General features: G+C 42.4%; 1 protein-coding gene across 1 annotated transcript in view; it reads left to right on the top strand.

Annotated features, from left to right (window-relative positions):
- MARCH6 (membrane associated ring-CH-type finger 6) overlaps nucleotides 1-25,523 on the top strand; it is a 499,681-nt gene that overhangs the window by 281,469 nt on the left and 192,689 nt on the right. Inside the window, exon 14 of the mRNA XM_018566614.1 lies at nucleotides 12,408-12,609. Within this exon, the coding sequence (XP_018422116.1) occupies nucleotides 12,408-12,609 (202 nt within the window). The remainder of the gene's footprint in view (nucleotides 1-12,407; nucleotides 12,610-25,523) is intronic.

Consider the following 25,523-nt stretch of genomic DNA (forward strand, 5'->3'; position numbering starts at 1 on the left):
TTGGTACACTGGTCCGAGTGTATCATAGAGGGGAGGTATGGCAGGAGTCGCGTGGCGAGAACCTTGGCAAAGAGCTTGATGTCGACGTTTAGAAGGGAGATAGGGCGGTATCTCTGGCATACTGTAGGGTCTTTGTCCGGCTTAGGGATCACTGCTATGTGGGCTGATAGGGCGTCCCTAGGGAGGGAAGGAAGTTCTTTGACCGAATTCCAGGCTGCGAGCATACGACCATAGAGTAGAGCGGGGAACTTCTTATAATATGCAAGGGTGAAGCCATCCGGGCCTGGGGCCTTGCCCGTATTGGTTTGCTTGACGGCCACCTCCAGCTCCTCAAGTGAGATAGGGTCCTCCAAGGAGGACCGTATCTCGGAGGGGAGGTATGGCATATTGGACTCCTAGGTAGGTACGGATGCGCCTTTGAAGTGCGATCATGTCAGAGGCGGTCTGAGGGCTCGGTAGGTTGTAAAGGGAGGCATAGCAATCGCGGAATGCTGTCCTCTGGTAGGTGCCAGTTGCTTCCAGAGGGGGCTTTAATCACCGGGACAAATGTTCACGCATGTTGCTGGCGGAGGGCTTGCACAAGGGAGCGGCTGCACTGATTCCCATATTCGTAGAAGTGCCTACGGCACCTGGTGAGGGTGGCTTTGGCTCTGTCCATGCCTAAAGAACACAGATTCCCTGGCACTCCGCAATTGGGACAGTACGTTGGGGTCGTGGCGTCGCGTGTGGAGGAGCTCCAGGGCATGGATCTGTGTCAGGAGCGCAGTCTGCTGTTCAAGCCTCTGTTTTTTGTGCCTAGTTCCCAATTTAATCAGGATCCCCCTAATGTAGGCCTTGTGGGCTTCCCAGACCGTGTACGGGGTTAGGTCCGTTTCTTAATATTATGAAGAACATGAAATGAATATTTTTCATGCCGTTGCTAACTAAGACTTGTATCCCCATAGTGGGGAAAATAGATAAGCACATGTCCAGACTCCAGCCCAGAACACTGTATAGTGTGGCACAGCTATATCCAATTCTGCATACCTGCCTTTATTTTAAAATAAATAAATAAATAATAATAATATACGGCCAGGTATACAGAATTGGATATAGCTGTGCCTACAGTGCTCTGGTCTGGAGTCCGGACATGTGCTCATCTATTTTTTTTCCACTATGGGGATACAAGCCTTAGTTAACAACGGCATGAAAAATATTAATTTCATGTTCATTTCATAATCCGTTTATAATCCCCTCAGTATGTAGAATTCCTGTAATATATTTTTCACCTAAAATACACAAAAATCCAAAAACCCCAACTGGGCGACCCATAGTTAGTGGGATTGGATCCCTTCTATCCAGGGTGGGCGAATACGTTTCTTTCTTTCTTCAGCCTATGGTTATTGAGACTAAATCATTTTTAAAAGATAGCAGAGATGTAATAAACTCCCTGGCAGTATTTGGAGATAGTGGCAGCTTCATCTTTGTTACTATAGATGTTGTGTCACTATATACAAATATTCCACCTAAATTAGAAATACAGGCCACTAGGTGGGCCTTTCACACATATAGTGACCTCAAGCAAGAACAAATAGATTTTATACTAAAATGTTTAGACTTCTCTATGAGAAGAAACTACTTCTGGTATCTGAAATAATATTACTTACAAATAAAGGGAGTAGCCATGGGAGCTAAATTTGCTCCCAGCCTTGCTAACTTATTCATGGCCCGATGGTAGGAAAAACATATTTATGCAAAACAGAGACCAGGTTTGCTGTATTGGAAACGATATATTGGCGATATTTTGTTGATTTGGGGAGGAGATGAAGAATAGAAACTGTACTTTAGAAGAAGAATATATCACACCGGCCAGTATTCTGGAGACCAAGTTTAAAGAAAAGGGGTATAATGAAAGGGAAGTGAGGAATAATAAAGATTTGGTTGATAGAGGGACCAACTTTTGAGAGGAAATAAGAAACAAGGAGAGGAGACTTGGCTACCCCTTATCCTTTATAACTAATTATACTGCTCAATACAGAGACTGTGAGAAAATGATCAAGAAACACTGGGGAATTTTAAAGATGGATAGGATAATTGGCCCTTTAATTTCCAAGAAACCGCAAGTTATATACAGAAAAGCACCCTCCCTTAAAGATAGGCTGGTACACAATGTAGTAGACCCACCACCAAAAGATTAAGAACTATTTTGGAGGGGTGGGATTTTATCCTTGTAAGTACTGTAATTGTTGTAGAACAGGGGTGCCCACAAGGTCGATCGCGATCTACCAGTCGATCGCGTAGCGATCACTGGTAGATCGCCATGTCCTCTCCTCCCGCCGCTTCTCTGGATCCCCGCTGCTCTCCCCAGCGGGGATCCGAGAAGAAGTGAAGGAACCAGCGGCGGGGGAGGGCGGAGGACAGAGCCGCTGTCACTAACTAATGCAGAGCAGTGAGGAGAGAGAGACCCTCGGCCAGGATCCGAGCACCACGGGAGGACAGGATGCCGGGACCTGTAATGTACTGGAATGCACTGGAATGTAAGCAGGCCGACTCTCTGCGTTCCGGTGCGGGAGGGGGTGTGGAGCTGTATTGAAGTCAATGGCATTGCCCACAGTGCGATCGCCCGCACTCGGAACGCAGGCACATTAGTGCCTGCATTCCGGTCCAGTACGATCTGCAAAAATAGTGCTTGCAGCATCTGATCGCACTGTGGGTGAGGGGCCTGCTTGCGCAACCCACGCCACCTCCCGCCCCTGAATGCAGGTGTTTTTTCGTTGGTAGATCTCAATGAGCTCGTCATTTGAAAAGTAGATCTCCAGACGAAAAATAGTGGGCGCCCCTGTTGTAGAATAACCAAAAAGGGGGAAATGGAAGAAAAACACATTTTATTTCAAATTCAAATGGAAGACTATTCGAAATCTAAGAATTTGTTTCCTGTCGTACATCATACGTAACCTACGTATTGGAGTGCCCTTTTGGCCTACAATACGTAGGTAGCACTACCAGAGAATTACGTATTAGAATTGGGGAGCATATGAATAATATAAAAAATGGATTTGATCAGCATAGTGTTTCAAAACATTTTAAACAGGTCCACAATAAAAACCCTTCGTTGTTGACTTTTTATGGAGTGGACAGAGTATTCAGCCAATGGAGAGGTATTAATAGAACTAGAATGATCTCACAGAATGAGACGAAATGGATCTATATGCTGGATACAATGCATCCTAGGGGTTTGAATGTTGAATTGGACCTAAACTGTTTTATCAGTAACAGCTGAGGGGGAAATCACTGGAGATTGATATAAGTCCTTTGTATGCTATCCCTTTTGGAGAGTGAAGGATATAATAACTTTTAGTTTTGGGGATAAAAATACAAAACCCTTCCATGCCATCTTTAGGTTGCCAGGCTGGCAAGATGGACAATATTATGCTAAATGTGAGGTTATTATGCGATTTATTTATCAGAGGATAACGGTATATTTCATGTGTGGGCCCATTAGATTTAAATGGGATAGAATGACATCTGATGGGAGGTTTGGAATATAGTTTCTGATTTCTGATCGTGAAATAATAAGGTAATACACGTGGGGTAACCTGAAAACCCATTTTGAGGGGTTTATGTTAATTTAATTATGGGCCTACTAGTTTTCAATGACATATAGTGCTGACTGTAAGATAATTAATATGTGTTAATGTGAATACCTATCATGAGGGGTTAATGCTAATTTATTTATGAGCCTAAAGATCCCAATGACCTATAGTACCATCTAGGGGGTTGTAGATTTTGTATCTAATATTATACATGTTTTATAGTAAGATGTTTTTAGTTAATGATTTTACAAGATACACATAGGTAATAGAGATGTGGTAGATTCATATATACAGGCCAAAGGAAACTACCATCTCTATATGTAAATGTGATATCTAGGTATGCAAATGTGGTATCTGGGTATGCAAATGTGGTATCTGGGTATGTATATGTGGTATCTGGGAAATATAAAAGGAGATAAAGTCAGTGTGTATGCTACCCTTGAGAAAGTCCATTGGACGAAACACGTAGGGGAGGAGCTACATGCTGACGCTAGTGTATGGAGTGGAGGAGACAGAGCTGAGCTCATACAAGCCGATTTTATGTTTTTACAGCGCTGAAAAACTTTTTTAAATGTAAGTGTTCTGGTTTTTATGAATAAACTATCATCTAGCAGTTTTACACTATGTGCCATCTTGGTTTTCTATTTTGAGCGGATAAGAGAGATTTGGGAGAGACATCGGGCAGAGTCATCATTTTCAGCTGTTTGTGATTCAGTGGAGAGGGAGACATCGAACACCAGGGAATTTTGCAGAGCGTTTGAAGACCAGTGGGTGGTCAGAATTATCTGGTGAGTGTGCTAGTGTTTGTGCAACTAGAGGTGGATCACTGGTGATTAATTGACGAGGAATTGAAGCACAGCACAGCACAGAGTGATTGTGGAACTTTATATGCAACGATTATTTGACTCACTGATGTAAAGAAAGTAAACACAAGGATTTCATCACATTTATTTTTGATCATATCAATTTTGGGAATATTTTTATATGGACTATATATAAGTTGGAGTAAACATTTTGTATAATTGTCACTAAGTATATGCACTTAGAGTTTTATAATATTAGAGATAGTGCAGTGTCTTTTGTTTAATATATTGTGGGAGAAGTTTATATAGCTTCTCTCTATCTCTGCAGCTGTCAATAGGGTGTTATTGAGGCGTTTGGGGTAGAGCACTATAGCGCGGATAATAATTTGTTTTGCAGCTTGCTACTCTTATTGGCTAGGGCCACTGGATAGAAGATGAAGTTCATTATCAGTCATCGGTCTGGAAGATAGATTAACTACCGGGCTCTCTCCGTGGTGGACGTCCCCGGTTGTTCACAGATCTGGTTTCTATACTGCTTGACCTTCTGTCCCCTCCGGATCTCCTGCATTCACAAGCACGACGTGGCCCCAGCCAATAAGAGTGGCAAGCTGCATACCAATATGACCAGGGCAGACAGAGACGCATTGACTTCACTAAAGAACGATACAACAATCATCATAAAGCCAGCAAAACCTGCTATCTGATATCTCCTGCTATCTGATATCTCCTGCTATCTGATATCTCCTGCTATCTGATATCTCCTGCTATCTGATATCTCCAGCTATGACTCAGCAAAGCATGAGAACATGCGTAGTATACATGCTGAACTTCGGTCTATTAACAATATGGGCAAGACCAATGGATGGCTTGATGACGCCACAGCTGAGTTTCCATACAATGAACCCAAGTGCTGTATGGGTTGCCTAAAATTCACAAGGGCACTAGCCCACTCCACTTTCGCCCCATTGTATCAGGGTGTGGATCCATTACTCAACCAATGGCACCATATATTGACTATTTCCTCCAACCATTGGTAAGGGAATTGCCAGCATACATTAAGGAAAAAATGTCTTCCATGAGTGGGTATGCAACCAGGTGCACGTCGTGCGCAATGTATGCATTTCTTGAGCAAGTGTTTGAGGGTGAATACTGTTGCGCCAGATGTGAGCTAGTTGTTTGTTTGGAAGCCCAGATTCTGGATCTAAACAACAAACTGGTAACACTAAGGAGCATAACTAACATGGAAAGGAGTCTGGACCTGATGCACCAGGCTGTGGTGGAGGGCGGCCTAGATGAGGAGGGGGGTCTGGAGAAGCATGATCCCAAGGTGGGTAGTTGGGTTACCGTTAGAAGGAGGGATAGAGGGAAGAGTGGGAGAGAGGTCAGGCCTGAACTGATTAACCCCAATAAATATGCCAGTGTGCAGGATGTTGGGAATATTAGTGCAGGGGCGACACTACTGGAGCAGGACACCTCCTCTATCCGCAGGGGGAGCGATTGCTCCAGCAAGGATGGGAGCAGGATGGAGGGTCAGAACAGGCAGATCTTGGTGGTGGGAGAGCCCATCATCAGGCGGACAGACAGGGTAATCTGTCATAGGGACCGTGAGCGTGGAACAGTCTGCTGCTTACCGGGTAATTCTGTCCATTCCGGGTATTGGACAGGTTACTGGATGGGGTTGGGCACGACCCAGCTGTCATGGTGCACATTGGCACCAATGACAGAACAGGAGGCAAATGGAGTGTCCTAAAAAGTGAGTTCAGAGACTTAGGTGCTAGTGTGAAGTGAAGGATCTGCACGGTAGTATTCTCTGAGATACTGCCGGTGCCAAGAGCCACTCCAGAGAGACAGAGAGAGTTCAGGGAACTTAACAAGTGGCTCCGGAGCTGGTGTCGGAAAGAGGGCTTTGGTTTCCTGGAAAACTGGGCTGACTTCTCAGTCGGTTACCGGCTCTTTAACCGAGATGGGCTACATCTTAATGGGGAAGGTGCAGCACTTCTGGGGGGAAAAATGGTTAAAAGACTGGAGGAGCTTTTAAACTAGATAATGGGGGGAGGGAATACAAATAGATAAATTAAATGTAGAACAAGTAAATACGGGGACAATTAATAGAGGGGAATAATACAAGGGGGGACAGTGGGCTCACTCCAGTCAACGTAGTCAATATAGTGAATCCAATCGCCCAAGTTAATCAAGTTAGTAAGGTACCACCCATACCAAGGCCAAACAAAAAAAAGTAGTGGGGAGCAAGAAAGGAGTAAACAGTTAACCCATAGTAGTACAAAAATCAAATGTATGTACACCAATCCTAGAAGTCTAGCATATAAATTAGTAGAGCTTGAAGTTATGCTACTCGAAGAGGACTTCAATATAGTGGGAATAGCTGAAATTTGGCTACACAGCGCACATGGTTGGGCTACCAATATAGAAGGGTACAACCTGTTCAGGAGGGACAGGCTTGGGGGAAGGGGGGGGGGGGGGTTGCATGTATGTTAAAAATATTCTAATTGTGCACATACGGGACGTTATCACGTGAGATAGTGGAGACGACGTGGAATCCTTGTGGCTAGAACTAGATAGGATGGACGCTAGCCGTAAACTTACTGTGGGTGTTTTTTATAAACCTCTGAATATTCCCCTATATTCGGAGGTTTATAACAAACACTCACAATAAGGAGGAGGAGGCTCATTTACACTCCCAAATAGAAATAGCTGGGAGTTGTGATGGGCAACTTCAATTATCCAGACATTAATTGGGCTAATGGAACCTCCCATTCGACAATGGCGGGCCCTTTTCTGAACATGTTGCTGGACAACTTCATGGATCAGATGGTTGGGGTTCCAACTAGGAAAAATGCTATCCTAGATTTAATTATTTCTAATAATGTGGAGTTAGTTGGAGATATTGCAATTGGGGAGACACTGGGTAATAGTGATCACAATGTGATTACTTTCAATGTTGGGTACAGGAAAGAGTAGTGTGGGGGTTGGACAAGAACACTAAACTTCAGAAAGGCTAACTTTGATAAGCTGCACCAGCTAGTATGTAACACCGAATGGGAAAACGTATTTCACAAACTGAACACTGACCAGAAGTGGGATTGTTTTAAGAACACATTACATAATGCTATTTCCAGGTGTATACCATTGGGTAACAAAAGTAAAAGATCAATAACTAAGCCTGCATTGCTAAATAAAACAGTGAAGCAACACATCAAGGACAAGAGAGTGGCATTTAGAAAATATAAGATGGAGGGGACGGCATTGGCGTTCCAGAACTACAAAGAATGTAATAAAATATGTAAACAAGTAATTTGGGCAGCTACACAGGAAGTTAGTCACAAACGACAGGGAAAGGGCCCAAGTGTTGAATACTTTTTTTCTCCTCAGTATACACTCAGGAAAAAGACAGGTTTAATGTGGATAAGAATACACATAGCTCATCACAAAATATACCACATTGGTTGACGGAAGCCAGGGTTCAACATAGACTTGAAAAACTTAATGGAAATAAAGCATTAGGACCAGATAACCTGCACCCCAAGGTACTTAAAGAAGTCAGCCAGGTTATAACTACTTAAGGACTCATTAATGACTGGTAGAGTACCAAGTGACTGGCGGAAGGCTACGGTAGTACCAATATTCAAAAAGTGGTCAAGATGCCAACCTGGGAACTACACACCAGTTAGTCTTACATCCATAGTATTCAAACTGTTAGAGGGAATGATTAAGGACTACTTAGTAGAGTTTGTTTAGGATAATGGCATAGTAAATGATAACCAGCATGCATTTAGAAAGGACCGTTCCTGCCAGACCAACCTACTAACATTTTACGAAGGGGTAAGTAGAGATCTGGATGGAGGGAGGCCGGTGGATGTAGTATATCTGGATTTTTCAAAAGCATTTGACACAGTACCACATAAACGCTTGCTACACAAGCTGAGGTCTAAGGCCATCGATGAAATGGTGTGTACGTGGATAGAGAGCTGGCTACAGGAACGTGTCCAGAAAGTATCAATAAATGGCTCCTTTTCAGATTGGTCTAGTGTCATGAGCGGTGGGCCTCAGGGTTCTGTGCTAGGCTCCATGCTATTCAACCTGTTTATTTACAATATCGGGGAGGGCGTGAATAGCCATGTTTCAGTGTTTGCTGATGATACCAAAATCGGGAGGGTAATAGACACGGACTTAGACACCATAACATTACAGGAGGACCTGGATAAAATAGGTTGAGTGGGCAACTATATGGCAGATGAGGTTTAATGTCGATAAATGTAAAGTAAGGCACTTTGAAAAAAAGTTAAAAATAGGCAAGTGGACTACACAATAATGGGAACGCCATTAGGGAAGTCAGAAATGGAAAAGGATTTGGGGTCATTGTAAACCACAGATTGAATAATAGCTTGCAGTGCCAGGCTGCTGTAAACAAAGCATGTAGAGTCCTGTCTTGTATTAAGAAGGGGATGTACTGTAGAGACAAGTCTATAATTGTGCCACTTTATAGATCGCTGGTTCGTCCTCATCAGGAGTATGCGATCCAGTTTTGGTCACCAATCCACAGAAAAGATGTCCTTCAGCTGGAAAGAGTCCAGAGGAGGGCAACCAAACTAATTAAGGGGATGGAGGACCAAAGCTATGAGACAAGGTTACTAAATTTAAATATGTTCCCGCTGGATGTGAGGAGATTAAGGGGGGGGCATCATTTTTATCTACAAGATGTTCAATGATAGTAACCTCAGCAACAAACTCTTTACGGTTAACTCCATAACAAAGGCTAGAGGTCACCACCTAAAATTGGTGGAGAACAAATTTCAGCACAAGGGGCGAAGGGGCTTGTTCTCAGTTAGAGTGGTTAGGGTCTGGAACTCTCTGCCGCATGCAGTGATTTCAGCTAAGAATGTTGAATCATTCAAAAAGCTTTTGGGCAATTTCCTTAGAGACCATAATATACAGGGGTACAGGTACACTTAAGAACAAGATCACACATGGACTCATACACATGCAAACACCTGCAGAATCACATACATACACGCAATAGGTTGGACTTGATGGACCTGTGTCTTTATTCAACCTCAAATACTATATAACTATGTAAGGATACAGATGACTTTCTACCAAGAATACGTAACTTTGGGTCTCTTGCTACTATGGACATATCATCGTTCTACACTTGCATACCAAACGATGCTGGTTTGAAAGCCGCTGAACACTTCCTGTCTTGAAGTATGCATGAGGTACCAACATCGTGTATTATACACTGTCTTGCTTTTGTCCTCAATAATAACTTATTCATATTAAGGACATCTTTATTTACATCATACGTTAAGTTGTGGGTCCGGTATATCAATGATCCATTCCTGATCTGGTCAGGTGATTTACAACTGTTTGATAACTTTGTCTCTTTCCTTAATGGTTTATTCCCAGGGATAGTATTCAACCCAGTCGTATCCGACTACAGTGTCTCATTTCTTGATGTACGAATAACCATAGTTGACAATAGGTTTGATACCTCTGTCTATATCATACCGACTGATAGGAATACCTTGTTACATTACGATAGTGCCCACCCACGGCACCTACTTGATAACCTGCCAATCTCACAGTTTTTACGTGTCACTGAGAGAGGTTATGCCGCCGCAATCATTGATGCTGCACTTACTAAAGTTATTGCTAAACACGCAGGGTGCCCCACAACGCACAATGTGCAGAATAGAATCCCTTTTCTACAGACGTTTACCGAGGCATCGGGTCACGGTAAAAGGATGACATTCAAAAATCTCAATATTTTGCAAGCCGATAAATGTCTCACATCTGTCATTAAGAACAAACCGCTTAATGTATATAAACGCGGTGACACACATTTAAACATGCACTAGTACAGGCTGATCTCAGAGCCAAATACTGTGCTGTACCACATTTGTTTTCTAAGAAAACGGGCTGCTATAGATGTTATCACTGCAACATGTGCAGTGCAATGATTTGTGGTGAGTTCTTCACACACCCACATAATGGCAACAAGTAATCCATCAGGGGTTTTTTCACCTGCAATACTGAATACTGCGTTTATATCTTAAAGTGTCCATGCACATTGATTTATGTTGGCATGACAACAGGTCCGTTTAAATGCAGATTTCAAAAGCGCAGGAGTGACATCCGTGTAGCGATCACTAAATCACAAAAGGGAGAAGAGGTTGATGCTAACAAACCTGTGGCACTACATTTTGTAAATCACCAACACCAGACCCATGAACTAAGAGGGATGGTGATTGAACACCTGCCCAAACATCCGAGGGGGGGTGACAGGACCAGACATCTTCTCCAACGGGAAGCATTTTGGATATACACTCTGGACACTGTACACCCCAGAGGTCTAAATACTAATCTTAGTTTATCCTGTTTTATTGATGCCAGGTAAGGGTCTGTTCATCTTTATGAACGCCTTAGACCAGTCCACTAACACTATTTCCATGGTAATTGACGTTTTTAGCCCACAATGGTTGATTTGCTACGCAGCGACAGCTCTGTGGTTTTCAATTTTTACTTTTTCTTGGTTTTGGTTCACATATCTGCTAGTCCTTTCCCCCAACGTAACATCTCTAAATGGTGCCCGACTCTGACGGGGCATGACCTATGGTACTAACACGTTGTCTTGCTAATTGAACTTGTACTGTTCCAATATTGACATAATTCTTCCTGCCATATGGTTTTGCTTGTCTCTTTTTGATACTTTACATGTGCCGCTTACCGTTATTTTATAATGCCACTGTTTAGCTTTCAGCACCTTTATTTACGCCTCTGCTGTTTACTTGTTCAGAGTATTCTTGCCTTATTTTAATAGTAATATATTTACAACACATGCGTTGTCATTGTAATTTTTCTTTCATCTATGAATCTGTGCAGTATGTTTTTAGTTAGATCTGTGATGCTCCTCCCCGATTTCCTCTGGCTAATGGGCGGATGACACGCATATTGCTTGTGGTTGCCTAGCAACAAATAGCCGAGTTTGTCTCCTGAAGCGCAAGATCGCCATCCGATTTATAGGACGGACTAATTTGACTCCTCTTTGGCTGCTAACACGATACCAGTACCGCACGGCGCGTGCGCTGTTGCTGAACGACGGTGTCCTGTCGCTATGGCAACCCGGTATATGCATTCGCAACTTGACGGTAATCACTGCACATGTTGGATCGTTTATATAACACCTTTTTTTCCTGGTATAATTGTATGCTTTACATCTAGTGAATAGATATGACTAATTTGCAACAATACTTTGGTTTCTCTTTCACTTGAAAATGGTGAATAGAAGCTTGTCTTTCTAATGATTCCATTGTTCACAGCTGTTTTTCGACGCCATGTGACGTCAGGGTGTGTGTCTAAGGGTGTTCCTGCACTGCTTTATGTCTATTTAAACTGTCTCTGTTCTTATAATTGTGTCATTGCTATGCCTGATGAAGGGACCCTGTGTGGCCCCGAAAGCGCTTGTGTAACTGCTCATGAGTTTGCAATAAATCTACGAATTTTGATCCTATAAGGATTTGGTGTGCTGGTGACGTTTCTGCAATTCTCCGTTTTTCACCCTCATCTTCTGTGCTTGATGCAGTAGTTGTGGTTGCTATATGTTATTTGCCTGCTCTTCTTTTATATGTATATGTTGCTGTTTTTTCCTTTGGTGAAAGTTTTTTATTATACTATTGTATGATCCCATAGCAACTTATATTAACCGTCTCATTATGTTCAGAAAAAGAGGTGTAGACACAGGAGAATCAAAACATTGACGAGTCAAAACATATTTTTATTGTTTGTATTGAAACCTGGGGTTTGGGAAGTGAGGCAGAAAGATAGAGGAAGGAAAGGAAAAGGGGAATTGTTCTTTCATTGTAATGCTTAAAAATAATTTAATAAAAACTACCATTTTTTTAAATGGTAATATTAGACTCAATCTTTTGCTTTATATTGAATGTGTTTATATAATCACCATATACAAGTTTAACAAAGTTTTTGACTAAATTTACTTTGCTTTTGAATTTTGTAGTGACCTACACTCCTACCTGCTTGGAGACCAGGATGAAAGTGAGAACAATGTTAATCAACAAGCTGGAAACAATCACAATGCTCGGAACAATGCTGTGCCTGTCGTTGGAGAAGGTCTGCATGCTGCCCACCAAGCCATCCTTCAACAAGGAGGCCCTGTAGGGTATCAGCCATACCACAGGCCTGTCAAATTTCCTCTCAGGGTAATTATATAATTTGCTGTTCATGGCTACAGAATAGAATAGTAATTAAGTTTAAAAATAAGAGAGCATTACCTTATGAATTAACCATCGCTTAGACATTGAAGTGTTGTGTATTTTTAAAGCCCATCTTTTAGATGTTTTGGGACAACAATGGAAAATATAGAACGCCTGTCAGGTTTTTGTTGCGGACTGTGCTGCTATTGCGGAGATTTGCACTCAAGACAGGAAATATGTCCTTTAGGGATACAGACACAAGTTCATTTTTAGCAGAGTAGGGAACGGTTGGAATGTCTGACAGTGTTTTTATTGCAGTTTGTGTTTTTCTGTCCCGGTGACTACCACACCCCTCAACTTCTTTCACTGTGACAGAGACAAGGTGAGATAATTTCTCCCCATTGGGGTCATAGATAGAACTAGTGTTCACAGAAAGAAATAGTGTATCTAAAACCATTGTTTTTGTTTTGTATACAATAAGGAAGGGTTAGATCCTCTACTAGGTTTTTATTGCTGTCAACAATTTCGAGTCATTATCAACATAACACCATACTTTATTGCTCAATTATAAATACATGATATGATATAATGATAACAGGAAATTGTCTGATATCCTTACATAACTTGATTTAATCATATTTCATTGTCAATTTTTACACATCCACAAAATTATTTCTATTTTTAATTGATTAATTATTGATTTATAATTCATGGCTTTTATGTTTTTCATTATTGATCGCTTTCGTTATGCCTGTTTTCATGGGGATTGCATTTAATAAAAAATTAGATTACTATATATTAGGTTGCCAGTACTGTAAGTCTATTATCACTACTGTTTAATACTATTTTTTATTAAGATTACCATCATAAGTATTAGTTTATTATAACTTTGTTATGCACCATAATAGTTTATAATATTTCTCCCACTTTCTACTCAAAATAGAATTACAGCAGGGATCCCTTGATCAACGCGCTCAAATAGTTGATGAAGGAATCTGCTCTATTTTGTTTGTTCTGCCTGTGGGTTGATGAAAAAAGTAGAGCAGTGTAGGGCCAGCTTTAGCCTGCAACCAAACAAATTGCCCTGTCAACAGTATGCGTTAAAATCAGAGGTTTTAGTTGCACAAACTTTTGGCCAAAATATGTAGAAGCCACACCGCCGCGCCAAGGCACCTCTGCAAAGTGTGGTCCTAACTCTATGTATACGAGTCTCCAAATGTGAGCATATTAATGCAGTCGATAAATTGCATGCAGGTGTACCAGGAGGCAGCCAACTCCTCCTAATAAGCTGCAGGGACGCACTGGAGGCCCAGCCACCACAAATGCACGCTGGGACAACCAGTGCGTCCCCACAACCAAAAATAGTCAAACTAGAAAAAACATGGTACCCACATGAATCTATAACTAGCCTTTATGGTAGGGCGCACATTGGGAAGGCTTACAACAATACAAAACACAAAAAATCCCCAGCTCACCTGCCAGCTAGCCTGCAACCAAACAAATTGCCCTGTCAACAGTATGCGTTAAAATCAGAGGTTTTAGTTGCACAAACTTTTGTCCAAAAATATGTAGAAGCCTCACCACCGCACCAAGGCACCTCTGCAAAGTGCGGAGTTGGTAACAGCAGATAACTTGCTTACAAACTTTTATATACAGCACAGTCATGTATCATTGTGAAACAAGGGGAGCCAAACCAGAAGACGTCTATGCCGGGGGCCACGGAGGGGAAGAAACTAGCCAGGATGCCCAACTACTATCTTTCAATAGTTGATAACCATAGGAGCATGAAACGTGTCTGGGAAGAGTGAAAACAACTAAAAAATGTAAAAAATATATAGTTTTCACTCTTCCCAGACACGTTTCATGCTCCTATGGTTATCAAGTATTGAGAGATAGTAGTTGGGTATCCTGGCTAGTTTTTTCACCTCCGTGGCCCCCGGCATAGACGTCTTCTGGTTTGGCTCCCCTTGTTTCACGATGATACATGACTGTGCTGTATATAAGTGTGTAAGCAAGTTATATACAGACACATATTTATTCATCACATGTGTGTTGTCTATGAACAATGTATAATGATTGTCTTTTATATTTTATTCAACTACGGTATACTATGTGTTGGTCCTGAGAAAGCCTCCTCTGGGGTGAAATGCATAGACCACGTGTGAGGACCAAGGAGCAGCATTTATACCGCAAATAAGCAGGATAAAGAACTTGTGGAAACAATGCAAGTTATCTGCTGTTACCAGCTCTGTGAACTTGTAATTTCAATATATGTATTATGCTGTCTTGGCCTTAAATAATGTCCTCCATCAATTGTAGTTTACATAGTATTTTAATCACATTTTATCATGTTGTGTATAGTTCTATGTATTTTTATGCTAAAACAATAAATATTTACAGGGTTATTCACTAAAGGGTTTGGAGAAAGCAGGAGAAGGGAACAATCTAGGACAGAGGTAGGCAACCTTTGCTCTCCAGCTGTGCTGAAACTACAAAGCCCATAAGGCATTGCAAGCCACAGTCATGACTCCCAGAGGCAGGAGCATGATGGGATTTGGAGTTTCAGCACAGCTGGAGAGCCGAGGTTGCCTATCCCTGATCTAGGACAACATAGCTGAGCTGGAAAGTGAGCTGAATTGGAGAATTTCTCAAAATCAGCTATTTTGTCCTAGATTGTTCACTTCTCCTGCCTCCTCCAAACACTTCACCCTTTAGTGAATAACCCTGATAGTATTTATAGTGATATATGCATCTAAAAAGCCCCAATTTGTCACGATTTTTATGCCAATTTGTCATATTACACACTGACCACCTGAGAGCCCGCAGTGACCACCTGAGAGCTTTAAACAGGTGCCGCAGTTCATAGGAATGCTGCCGAGGTCCACAGCGAGCGCGGGACTTCAACTGTTTTCCTGTGAACTGCAGTGCCAATTTACAGCACCATACGCACATCTTCTCCTTCCTGAAACAGTGCCACCCACACCTGCAACGAGACCCTGCACAGCTGTCCTGAGGCGCTGCATGGCCTCCTGAGACTATATACAGACCTACAGACCACCTGAGACCCTGCACGGCCTCCTGAGGACACCCCCGCCCCACGGCCTCCTGGAACCCCGCTTGACCTCCTGAGACTACACACAGACCACCTGAATCCCCGCACAGCCTCCTGAGACCCAGTAGAGCCATCAATTTTCCATTATGGGCATGAACGGGGCCTAATTTTTAAGTTTTGCCTAAGGCCTCGCAAGGTCTAGAGCCGCCTCTGATTGCAACATATCCTAATGCTATGCTTGGGTTGCCACAGAAGCAGTAGATGAGGGTGAATCTTCTCCAGGGGTCACCTCTTCCAGCAACAGCTATTTAAGAGGGGTATTCCCTTCACTTTTGGAGATTTCTGTTGCATGTCCAGGACAGGAATTAAAAGAAAATATCCCCAATGGTACACAGACATAAAAAAAAGAAAAAACAAACAAACAGTGGCCTTTCCTGGTGCAGGTAAAACCTTTTTATTCAATAAAAGAGTAGACAAAAATATACTCACAAATAAGGCAGTATGTAAAAGCATCAAATGGACTGACAGCCCTTGATTGAATAGCTGCTGTGGATGTGACAGATGGAGGGATCAAGGAGACACTCAGGAGACTCTTTTCTCCTCACAGAGTTCCACTGCTAGCATTAGTAGGTTATGTTTAATTTAAGGGACTAACAAAAAAAAACCAATCTGATTAAATGGTGATGGTCACAGCAGCTCTGTGCACCAGCAGACAGAGTGTGATAGTAGGATAATAATCTTTATTAAAAGGCTTACTTATCAGATTAGGTACAGATCCTTATACAGAAGTCCCACAAAAAAAGGTAACCATACCAGAGCAATGTGGTAGCCAGCAAGTGGTACAGAGGGAAAACAGTTAAGATCCCAGGAAAAACAGTCAGTTAGGTTATTATTGGAGACATCTAATGTCATGTGGCTACTCATTGCACTGCAGACAGGGTTTTACAGTTTTATATCTAAGGAATTCAACAACAACAACAAAGCAGCCAGATAACAAAGTCTAGGGGTACTATAGGTCTAGAACCAAGTGTACCTGACCTGTACCAGGACCCAGGAGTATCGCTACTTGTCCATCTTGCAGGAGAAAGTCCAGTAATGAATGTAGTAAGGAGCTGAATCAGTGTGCGTTCCACTCTGTGTAGTATCCAGCCAACAGGTTTGCCAACAGTAATAGCCAGTCCATAGGGAGGGTGATCTCGGGGGATATTGAATAGAAAGGGCACTGCAGCTTGCCACCTTCCAGCTGGTCCACAGAATCTCCTTATTGCAGCAACACAACAAAAGACCACAAGGGATCTTTACTTTCCCCCTGGTGATGTGCACAGATGGAGGATCTGTAAGTGAACATAGGCAGACCCACTTCTGTTTCCCAGCAGGAACACTCCACTAAGTTCCAGAAAGTGTAAGAAGCAACTATCTGGAAAGGGAGGTACAGCCAGATGCAAAAAAAATCTGGAAATTCCCAGCTTTATTTGGTCACAAACAATAAAGATCTTGTCACAATTATAACTTAATTGTGTACTTGAAAGATCCTGGACCCTCACTAGCCATGATTTTAAATGTAGATAATAAATCTGGAAAATACTCTAAATCTCAAATACTACTGATAGTTTCCAGTCCCACCCACACTAAAACACATTTGTATGAAGTAGTTTAAAGGGGACATGAATGTCCCACAAACATTCAGATCCATTCAAAGTCGGGGCCTGTTAACACCAGCAGCTGCGTTAAAATGCAGCTTGCTGGTGTTCTTTCTTTTGAGGCTCCAGTGTCAATATGCTGAAAAAAGTGCATTCCACTGTAACTTTTTTTTGGGGTGAGTAGTACTTTATTGAAATGGCACTTTGTGACATTTCATTTAATTCCACCGACCTCAGCATGATGCAATGTGGTTTACTGTGGTGCACCATACTGCGCTGAAGTACTGCATGCAGCTTACATTAGTTGTTTGCTAAAGGTTATGGAGTTTGTATCTATAAGTCATGTAATTTGAGACATTATTTTTACAGTAAGAACAATGGTTCGAATATTCACAAGACATAGTGACCAAACACTTCTAACTTCATATGCTGTACAGTATACTTCAACTCTACTGCTGAAGTATACTGTACAGCAGTATACAGTACTTCAAGCAAGCCTTCTGTGCATGTCAACATATACTAACTGCATAGTATATAATCAAATAGTAACGGGCCAGCGGCTGGATGTAGTCGGACGTGTTCAGGAAGAGCTCTCACTGTTAATCCTGAATTTCATCCGCTGGTGTACTCTTTCATTCACCCACTCACTGGCATGCAGCTGTTGCTCTCCGACATCCCAGGGTCACCCCTTTGTGCCTTGAGCGACCATCCTGCTCCGTGGATATGACAAAGAAGAAAGACGGCCTGCTCGCCAGCGTTGCGGCTCAAGATGGTGGCGGCGCAAGTTACAGACTCTAGCCCCCGAGCAAGCAACCATGTGACAGAGCCGGGGACAGGGGCAGGGATACAGCTGCTCGTCTGGAGCGCTTCTTTTGTCAGTCAGGGTCGCCAGCTAAGCAGCAAGGCATCTCTGCATCCAGGGACAGTAGTTCTCATAGAGAACTGGCGACTGCTCCTCATCACTGCTCGGCTACTGACTATGACACCTCGGAGACTGTGCCATATTAAAAGCTACTAAGAGCCCCAAATCTCTTTAAGGCTAAATTTAAATCAATTGAACCCACCATTGCTGATGTCTACTTAGCAGTTCAGCTATGCAACACCTTCCTGTCTTCTCTCACAGACCAGGTACAGGGGATGAGAGCTGACATTTCCTTCATATGACATGACCTATAGAAAGTGCGGGAGCGCACGACTGCTCTGGAGGGTAGAGTTAGAAGACTCCTCTCCTTTAATCTCCGACGTCAAAATGACGCTGCAAAAAATTTCAGCAAACTCCCTGAAATCGGATGACATAGAAAACCGGCTGTGCCGCAACAATATTCATACTGTTGGTATACCAGAGCATGCTGAAGGTACCACTGCTACTGATTTAATTGAAAATTGATTGTGTGAGGTCTTTGGGAAAGATTATCTGTCTCCCTTGTTCGCTGTGGAAAGAGCACATAGAGTTCCGTCTCGTCCTCTTCTGCCTGGAAACCCCCCTAGGCCTCTGTTGATCCGGCTCCTCAATTATCATGACAAGGAACGTATCCTGCGGAATGCAAGGGATCTTGGGGAACTTTCTTTGGCCGGCTCGAAGATTATGCTCTTCCCTGACTTCTCTCATGAGGTTCATTAACGCTGCGCATAGTTTCAAGTCGTCAAGAAATGCCTTCAATATGTGCACCTTTCCTACTCTATGATATACCAGGCAAGGCTCTGCGTGGTCTCTGCGGAGAAATGCAGTTCTTTGACAACCCATCTCAAGCTTCCTCCTGGCTGGATAAGTTTGCCCGCCACCAAGCCTCTGACGCCTGATTCTCCGATATTTGGCCTCCAATCAGGCCCTTCTCCTCTATCTTCTGATGGTACTCTCTACGTTTGCTGTTAGCAACCAGTTTTCTTTTTGCATGGTAACCCAAGAGTTGATGGCTGTACTCGGTGAAGATCTCCATTTCATGGATCGGTGACACTCCTACTCATGTTTGACTCAAAGACATCTTCATTGTTGTCTTCAGCTGACTGGGCCGTTGCCCCTTCGTGGACGGCATTATCGGTATTCTCCGTTTCATGTTCTTTGTTTCTACTTTTTTACATCCATTGTATATATGGTCACATATTCTAGGCCCCTTGATGGGTGGTTGACAGTATACATGCTTTGTGCCACTTGTTCCTTTTTATCATATGCCTATCTTTGGAAATGTCTGGTCACTGGATTACTTTGGTCTCCTGGAATGTAAGGGGGGCTCTGTGATACTGCAAAGAGAAGTTCTGTCCTTGATTGTATTCTTTGTATTAAACCCTCTATTATCTGTCTACAGGAGACCCATTTGACCCAGGACACCTCAAGTGTCCTGAATAGATGCATTTGTCTACCATTCCTATTACTCCTCCTATTCTAGGGGAATTTCAATTTTGATTCACAAAAATCTACCTTTCTCCTGTACACAGATAAAGATAGATATGGCAGGGCGGTATGTGTTTCTTCATTGCTGTATTTTGGAACTGGATTGTGTTATTGTTTCTGTTTATATTCCACCGCCATTCTCCAAGGATGTACTCAAAGACCTGGCTCAATTATTAACAGACAAATTACCCATCCCTGTCCTAGTAGTAGGGGTCTTCAATAATGTTATGAATGCCTCTTTGGATAGGTTTCCCTCCAACTTACTCATTGACCCCATCCACAACACACCCTTTAGTAAACTGTCTGGAATTGGGCCTGTTGGATTTGTGGTGGTTGCTACATACTACGGACCTACAGTACACCTGCCATTCCAAGACCCATAACTCATTATCTCGAATTGACTATGCCCCAGGCACATCTGAGATTGTCTCCTATGTCAACATGGTTGAAATCCATCCTAGATGCTTATCGGACCACTCTATGATGTCTGTTCAGCTTTTGTTGGGGATCCACGGGGATAAACGGGGATCCATGCTCCCTTGGCGTCTACATCCTTTTTGGCCTGCTCAAAGATCGTTTATCATTGGAGGATGATGTTTCCTTTTTCCTATCTGTAAATGTCCCCTCTGCATCTACGATTATAGTTTGGGACACCTTAGAGGCCTACCTTAGAGGTCCTTTCCTTAGGACTGTTAGTACCATTAAATATGAAAATAGACATACATTGACCCTTACTCGCCAGGTAGTAGCTGATAGTGAAAGAGCTTACATCAGTAAAACCTCTGACGATACTAAGTGTGAATGGCAAACTGCTCAATGTCATCTTGATGCCCTGTTGCAACAACAATCTGAGCATAAATAGTTTTTCACCAGGTATGTGTTTTGGGTGGAGGGTGGGGCAGACTTTTGGCTCAGATAGCTAGAGCTCAACAACCTACTTTGTATATCGTGAACACCATTGTGAGTACGCATTTTTTATATAATAAATTGCATTTTATTGGACGTTACACACTATGTCCTTGTCCTTTTTCTCTTTCCACCGGGATTTATACTGGTACCTGTGATCTGAGGAGACCTTATCGCCTTTTTCTGTGCATGGGCTTCCCTCCCCCATTAAGAAGGGAAAAAGTGCATTTGACCTAGCTCTGTGGGTCTACCTCCCCAGGTGAGCATTCACTTGTTATCATCACTCACTGGGTGGAGGTGAAGGTCTGCCTGCATTGTGTGATTATCCTTACCTGAGAGTTATATGCACATTGGCTGCGAATCATCTGAGGAATTTTTTGCACAATCACCATTGTTTGCGTTTGTTTTTTTCCTTGGGACTTTTTTTGCCTATATTGCTTTTTTGTATGTGTGTAGATATTTCTTATGCCTCATTTGTTTGAAGGCTCATATATGTGACTCATTTATATATGTTTTAATTTATTAGATATGTATGATTATTAGCTCGGCACAATATTGTTTTTTCACATTTTACAGATATTTAGTTATATCCTTAGTGCTTGGTAGCTCATATTTCCACATTACACTTACTGGCGCTGATCACCTTTATTGTTTAGTTCTACTTTGTATATCAGTGTCATCTCTGACTCTCTGGGTACTACCCATTCGAGTCAGGGGAAAATCTCAGAGGTCTTCTGTCTGTTCTATGATTCATTGTATACATCCAGAGCTGGCTATTCTGACTCTGAACTTTTATCATATGTGCAGCGAGTTCCCCTGCCGTCTCTCTCACCTGCTGATGGTGCTGATCTGGAGGCCCCCATTACTCTGGAGGAACTGGAAAGGGCGGTAGCTAGTTTTTCCAACGGTAAGGCTCCTGGTCCTGATGGGCTCCCTATTGAAGTATATAAACAATATGCTTCATCCCTTCTCCCCACTCTTTTGGAGACATATAATGATGCCCTATCTATATGTGCCCTGCCCTCTACTATGTACGATGCCACTATTGTAGTATTACCCAAAAAATACAATAATCCATTATTGATGGAATCCTATAGACCTGTCTCTCTTTTAAATGCTGATGTTAAAATTTTGGCCAAGGTGCTTGCTAATAGATTTACAAGAAGATTACCTCTGTTGTTCATGCAGATCAATCAGGTTTTATGCCTCAAAAATCCACGGCTATCAATATCCGCAGAATGTTCCTGAACATGCTGTTAATATTCCTGGCTATACTCTCTTTTGGAGAGACCGGTTAACACGAAAAGGCTGCGGGGTTTGTCTCTGTGAGAAGTGATCTTAAAGTGAGTGTGAAAGAGGACTTTGTTGATGGTGAATGTGATGGTGCTGAGGCGTTATGGGTGGAGTTGTATACTGGTATGCAACACGCAAAGGTAATTGTTGGAGTTTGTTACAGGCCCACCAGCGTTACTGAAGACATAGAGGCTCAGCTCCTTAAACAAATAGAAAGAGCTGCAAGGGCGGGGACAGTAGTATTAATGGGAGATTTTAACTATCCTGACATTGGCATAATGGTACTGCTGGGAGAGTAAAAGGGCACACATTTATAAACTTATTACAAGACAATTAATTTTATGGTACAGTTTGTAGAAGCCCCAACTAGAAATAATGCTCTGCTGGATCTGGTAATCTCAAACAATGCAGAGCTTATTACAAATATTCATATAAAAGAACATCTGGGTAGCAGTGACCATAATATGATTTAATTTAACTTAAGTTGTAAACAACATTCACATACTGGAAAAATAAAAACACTTAACTTCAGGAGAGCAAATTTTCCCATGCTGAGGACTGCTCTTGAAGAGTTAAAACTGGGAGGGAATATTTTCATCAAAAAACACGGAACAAAAATGGGAATGTTTCAAAGCAATTGTTCGCAACCATACAGCAAATTATATTCCAGTAAGCAATACATTTAAAAGGCTAAAAGTAAAACCCATGTGGCTGACGTCCAATGTTAAAAAAACAAGTAAGTTTAACTTCAATAGTTGGGAAGATAATTGAAAGGTTGATCAAGGATCACATGCAATTGTTTTTGCTTGAAAATAATTTCATAAGCGATAGTCAGCACGGATTGACAAAAGACAGAAGTTGTCAAACAAACCTACTTTCTTTTAATGAGGAAGTGAGAAATAAATTGGACAGAGGAATGCCTGTGGATATAGCATACTTGGACTTTGCAAAAGCGTTTTTACACAGTTCCCCCACATGCGGCTAATGTATAAGTTAAGGTCAGTAGGTATAGAGTATTCCATCTGTAATTGGATAGAAAACTGGCTTTAAGACCGCATTCAGAGAGTGGTGATCAATGATTCGTACTCTGAATGGTCTGAGGTTGTTAGTGGTGTCCCCCAAGGTTCAGTGTTGGGCCCCTTACTGTTTAACCTATTTATAAATGACATATAATTGGGGATTAAAAGTACTATTTCTGTGTTTTCAGATGACACCAAGTTATGTAGTGGAATACAGTAATTACAGGATGTCTCTAACCTACAATCAGATCTGAATGCACTGTGTGATTGGGCATCTGTTTGGCAAATGAGGTTTAATGTTGATAAATGTAAAGTTATGCACTTGGGGACTAAAAACATGCATGCGTCATACACTCTAGGTGGAGTATGTTTTGGGGAGTCAATGGTGGAGAAAGATCTGGGTGTTCTGGTAGATCATAGGCTGAATAATAGCATGCAATGTCAAGCCGCAGTTTCTAAAGGAAGTAAAATACTTTCTTGTATTAAAAGAGGTATAGACTCCAGAGATAGAGACATCATCTTGCCCCTGTACAAAGCATTAGTAAGACCTCATCTAGAATATGCAGTTCAGTTTTGGGCACCGCTTCACAAAAAAGATGTTGGGGAACTGGAGAAAGTGCAGAGAAGGGCGGCTAAACTTATAAGAGGCATGGAGGAGCTCAGGTTTTCTTCTCTTCTCTTTTTTTTTTCTCTGTATCTCTATAGGTTGAACTTGATGGACTTTTTTCAACCTGACTAACTATGTAACTATGCAGGTTCCAATTGATAACCGGGCAACAGGGCACTGTTTGCCTTAGACATTGCAAAGGTGTTTGATAATGTGGAGTGGCGTTACCTTTGGGCCGTCCTATCTGCCTTTGGTTTCGGTCCCAAATTCTGCAGCTGGGTGCGTCTTCTGTACCATCATCCAACTGCTAGAGTAAAAATCAACGACTCCTTGTCCTCCACTTTTGCCTTACAGCGGGGTACTAGACAGGGTTGCCGCTTGTCACCCCTGTTGTTTGCTTGTGTCATTGAGCCTCTTGCGGTTCTAATTAGACACACTTGTATCGGGAGCGTGGCGCGCTGATGATGTATGTCCCGAGTGCCGCCCGTGCACAAGACTCACCAAGCTATGGAAAGCTACGAAAGCCGGGGCCGAAAATGCTCTCCTCTCTATGCTCTCCCCTGTTTCCCTGTCTGTCTCTAGCCGACTATCAGACGGAATCCTCCGTTTCTCCCCTCGCTTCCACGCTACTATCCGGATAATACCTGGTTCCTGGATCCCATCTGGGTTTTCTTTCCTGGCTTTTAACGGGACTTTACCATGTATATACTTGGCCTCTCCTGGCAGTCATCCGGCATACTAGTAGCCCTAAGGACCCCCACGGATGGGGGGAAAGAAAAGCAGCCGCCGCAGCAGCCTCTGCCAGCAGCATCGATGAGACGGAACTCCTCAACAAAGATTGGGATGTATTTTACAGGTACCCGGTCATGATTATGACAGGGAGGGGATACCAGGATGTCGGCACCCGCTTCTCCTATTATTGGGAATGGTCGGGAGCGCAATAGTAAGAATGCTCTGCATTCCCATGTTTATGCTGAGGCATCCCCAAGAGAGAGAGAGGAGTCTCACAGAGGTATGGTACAGGACACAGACAGTTCCAAGACCACCTGTTTGTTGGAACAGTAGGGGATGGAGCAGCAGGACATAAGAGCATATCTGAGATCACTCCCGAACAAAGAGGATGTGGAGGGGTACATTGCTAGATTGGAAACAACATATAAAGAGGAATTGCAAGTACTAAAAGTTGATATCTTAAACATAGGAGCCTGGGTAAGGGGATTGGAGGAAAATCTGGAAATAGGTTCTTCCAGAATGGATATACAACAGCAAGTTATTAACAAGCAGTCAATTTTGATCCAGGATATGATATATAAAATGGACGAAATTGAAAATAGGAGTAGACGCAACAATATATGGCTGCACGGTATACCTGAGACTGTAGAGTCGCTTGTTCCAACAATTAAGGCTATATTAAATTACATAATTGATAAAACACCAGAAGCTGAATTTACTATTGACACAGAGTACCAGGATTTATTTAAAAAGAATCTACAAGGCCCAGAGACGTGATTTGCCGTCTACATTACTACACTGAAAGAGACTCAATATTTTCAGCAATAAGAACCAGGAAATCAATAATATATGATGGATACACAGTGACTATTTTTCTGGACCTTTCAAAACCGACATTGATGCTCAGAAGGGTTTTGAAGCCCCTGCTGGAAACTTTACAGGAAAGAGAAATAAGATATAGATGGGGGTTCCCTTTCCAGTTAATAGCGCACAGAGATGGAAAAACAGCAAAAGTTAGGACACTCGAAGATCTTCCAGGCTTTTTGGATACCTTAGAAATATCTCCAATACAACTGCCAGAGTGGCCAACTGATACAAATTTGATATAAATAATCGGAGATTCACACATAATTGGAGATTCACAAAGACAGGGGTGGACAGTAGTAAAACGTAAATTAACAAAATTGAGGGACAGTATGATCCTATAGATGAAGATGTGGATCCTTTGTCTCCTCTGGCCCCTTGACCCCCCCCCCCCCCCTATTTGGGGGGTTTGTTTTTC

This window comes from Nanorana parkeri, unplaced genomic scaffold (genome assembly GCF_000935625.1).
Source record: "Nanorana parkeri isolate BGI_ZX_2015 unplaced genomic scaffold, ASM93562v1 scaffold963, whole genome shotgun sequence".
Lineage (NCBI taxonomy): Eukaryota > Metazoa > Chordata > Amphibia > Anura > Dicroglossidae > Nanorana > Nanorana parkeri.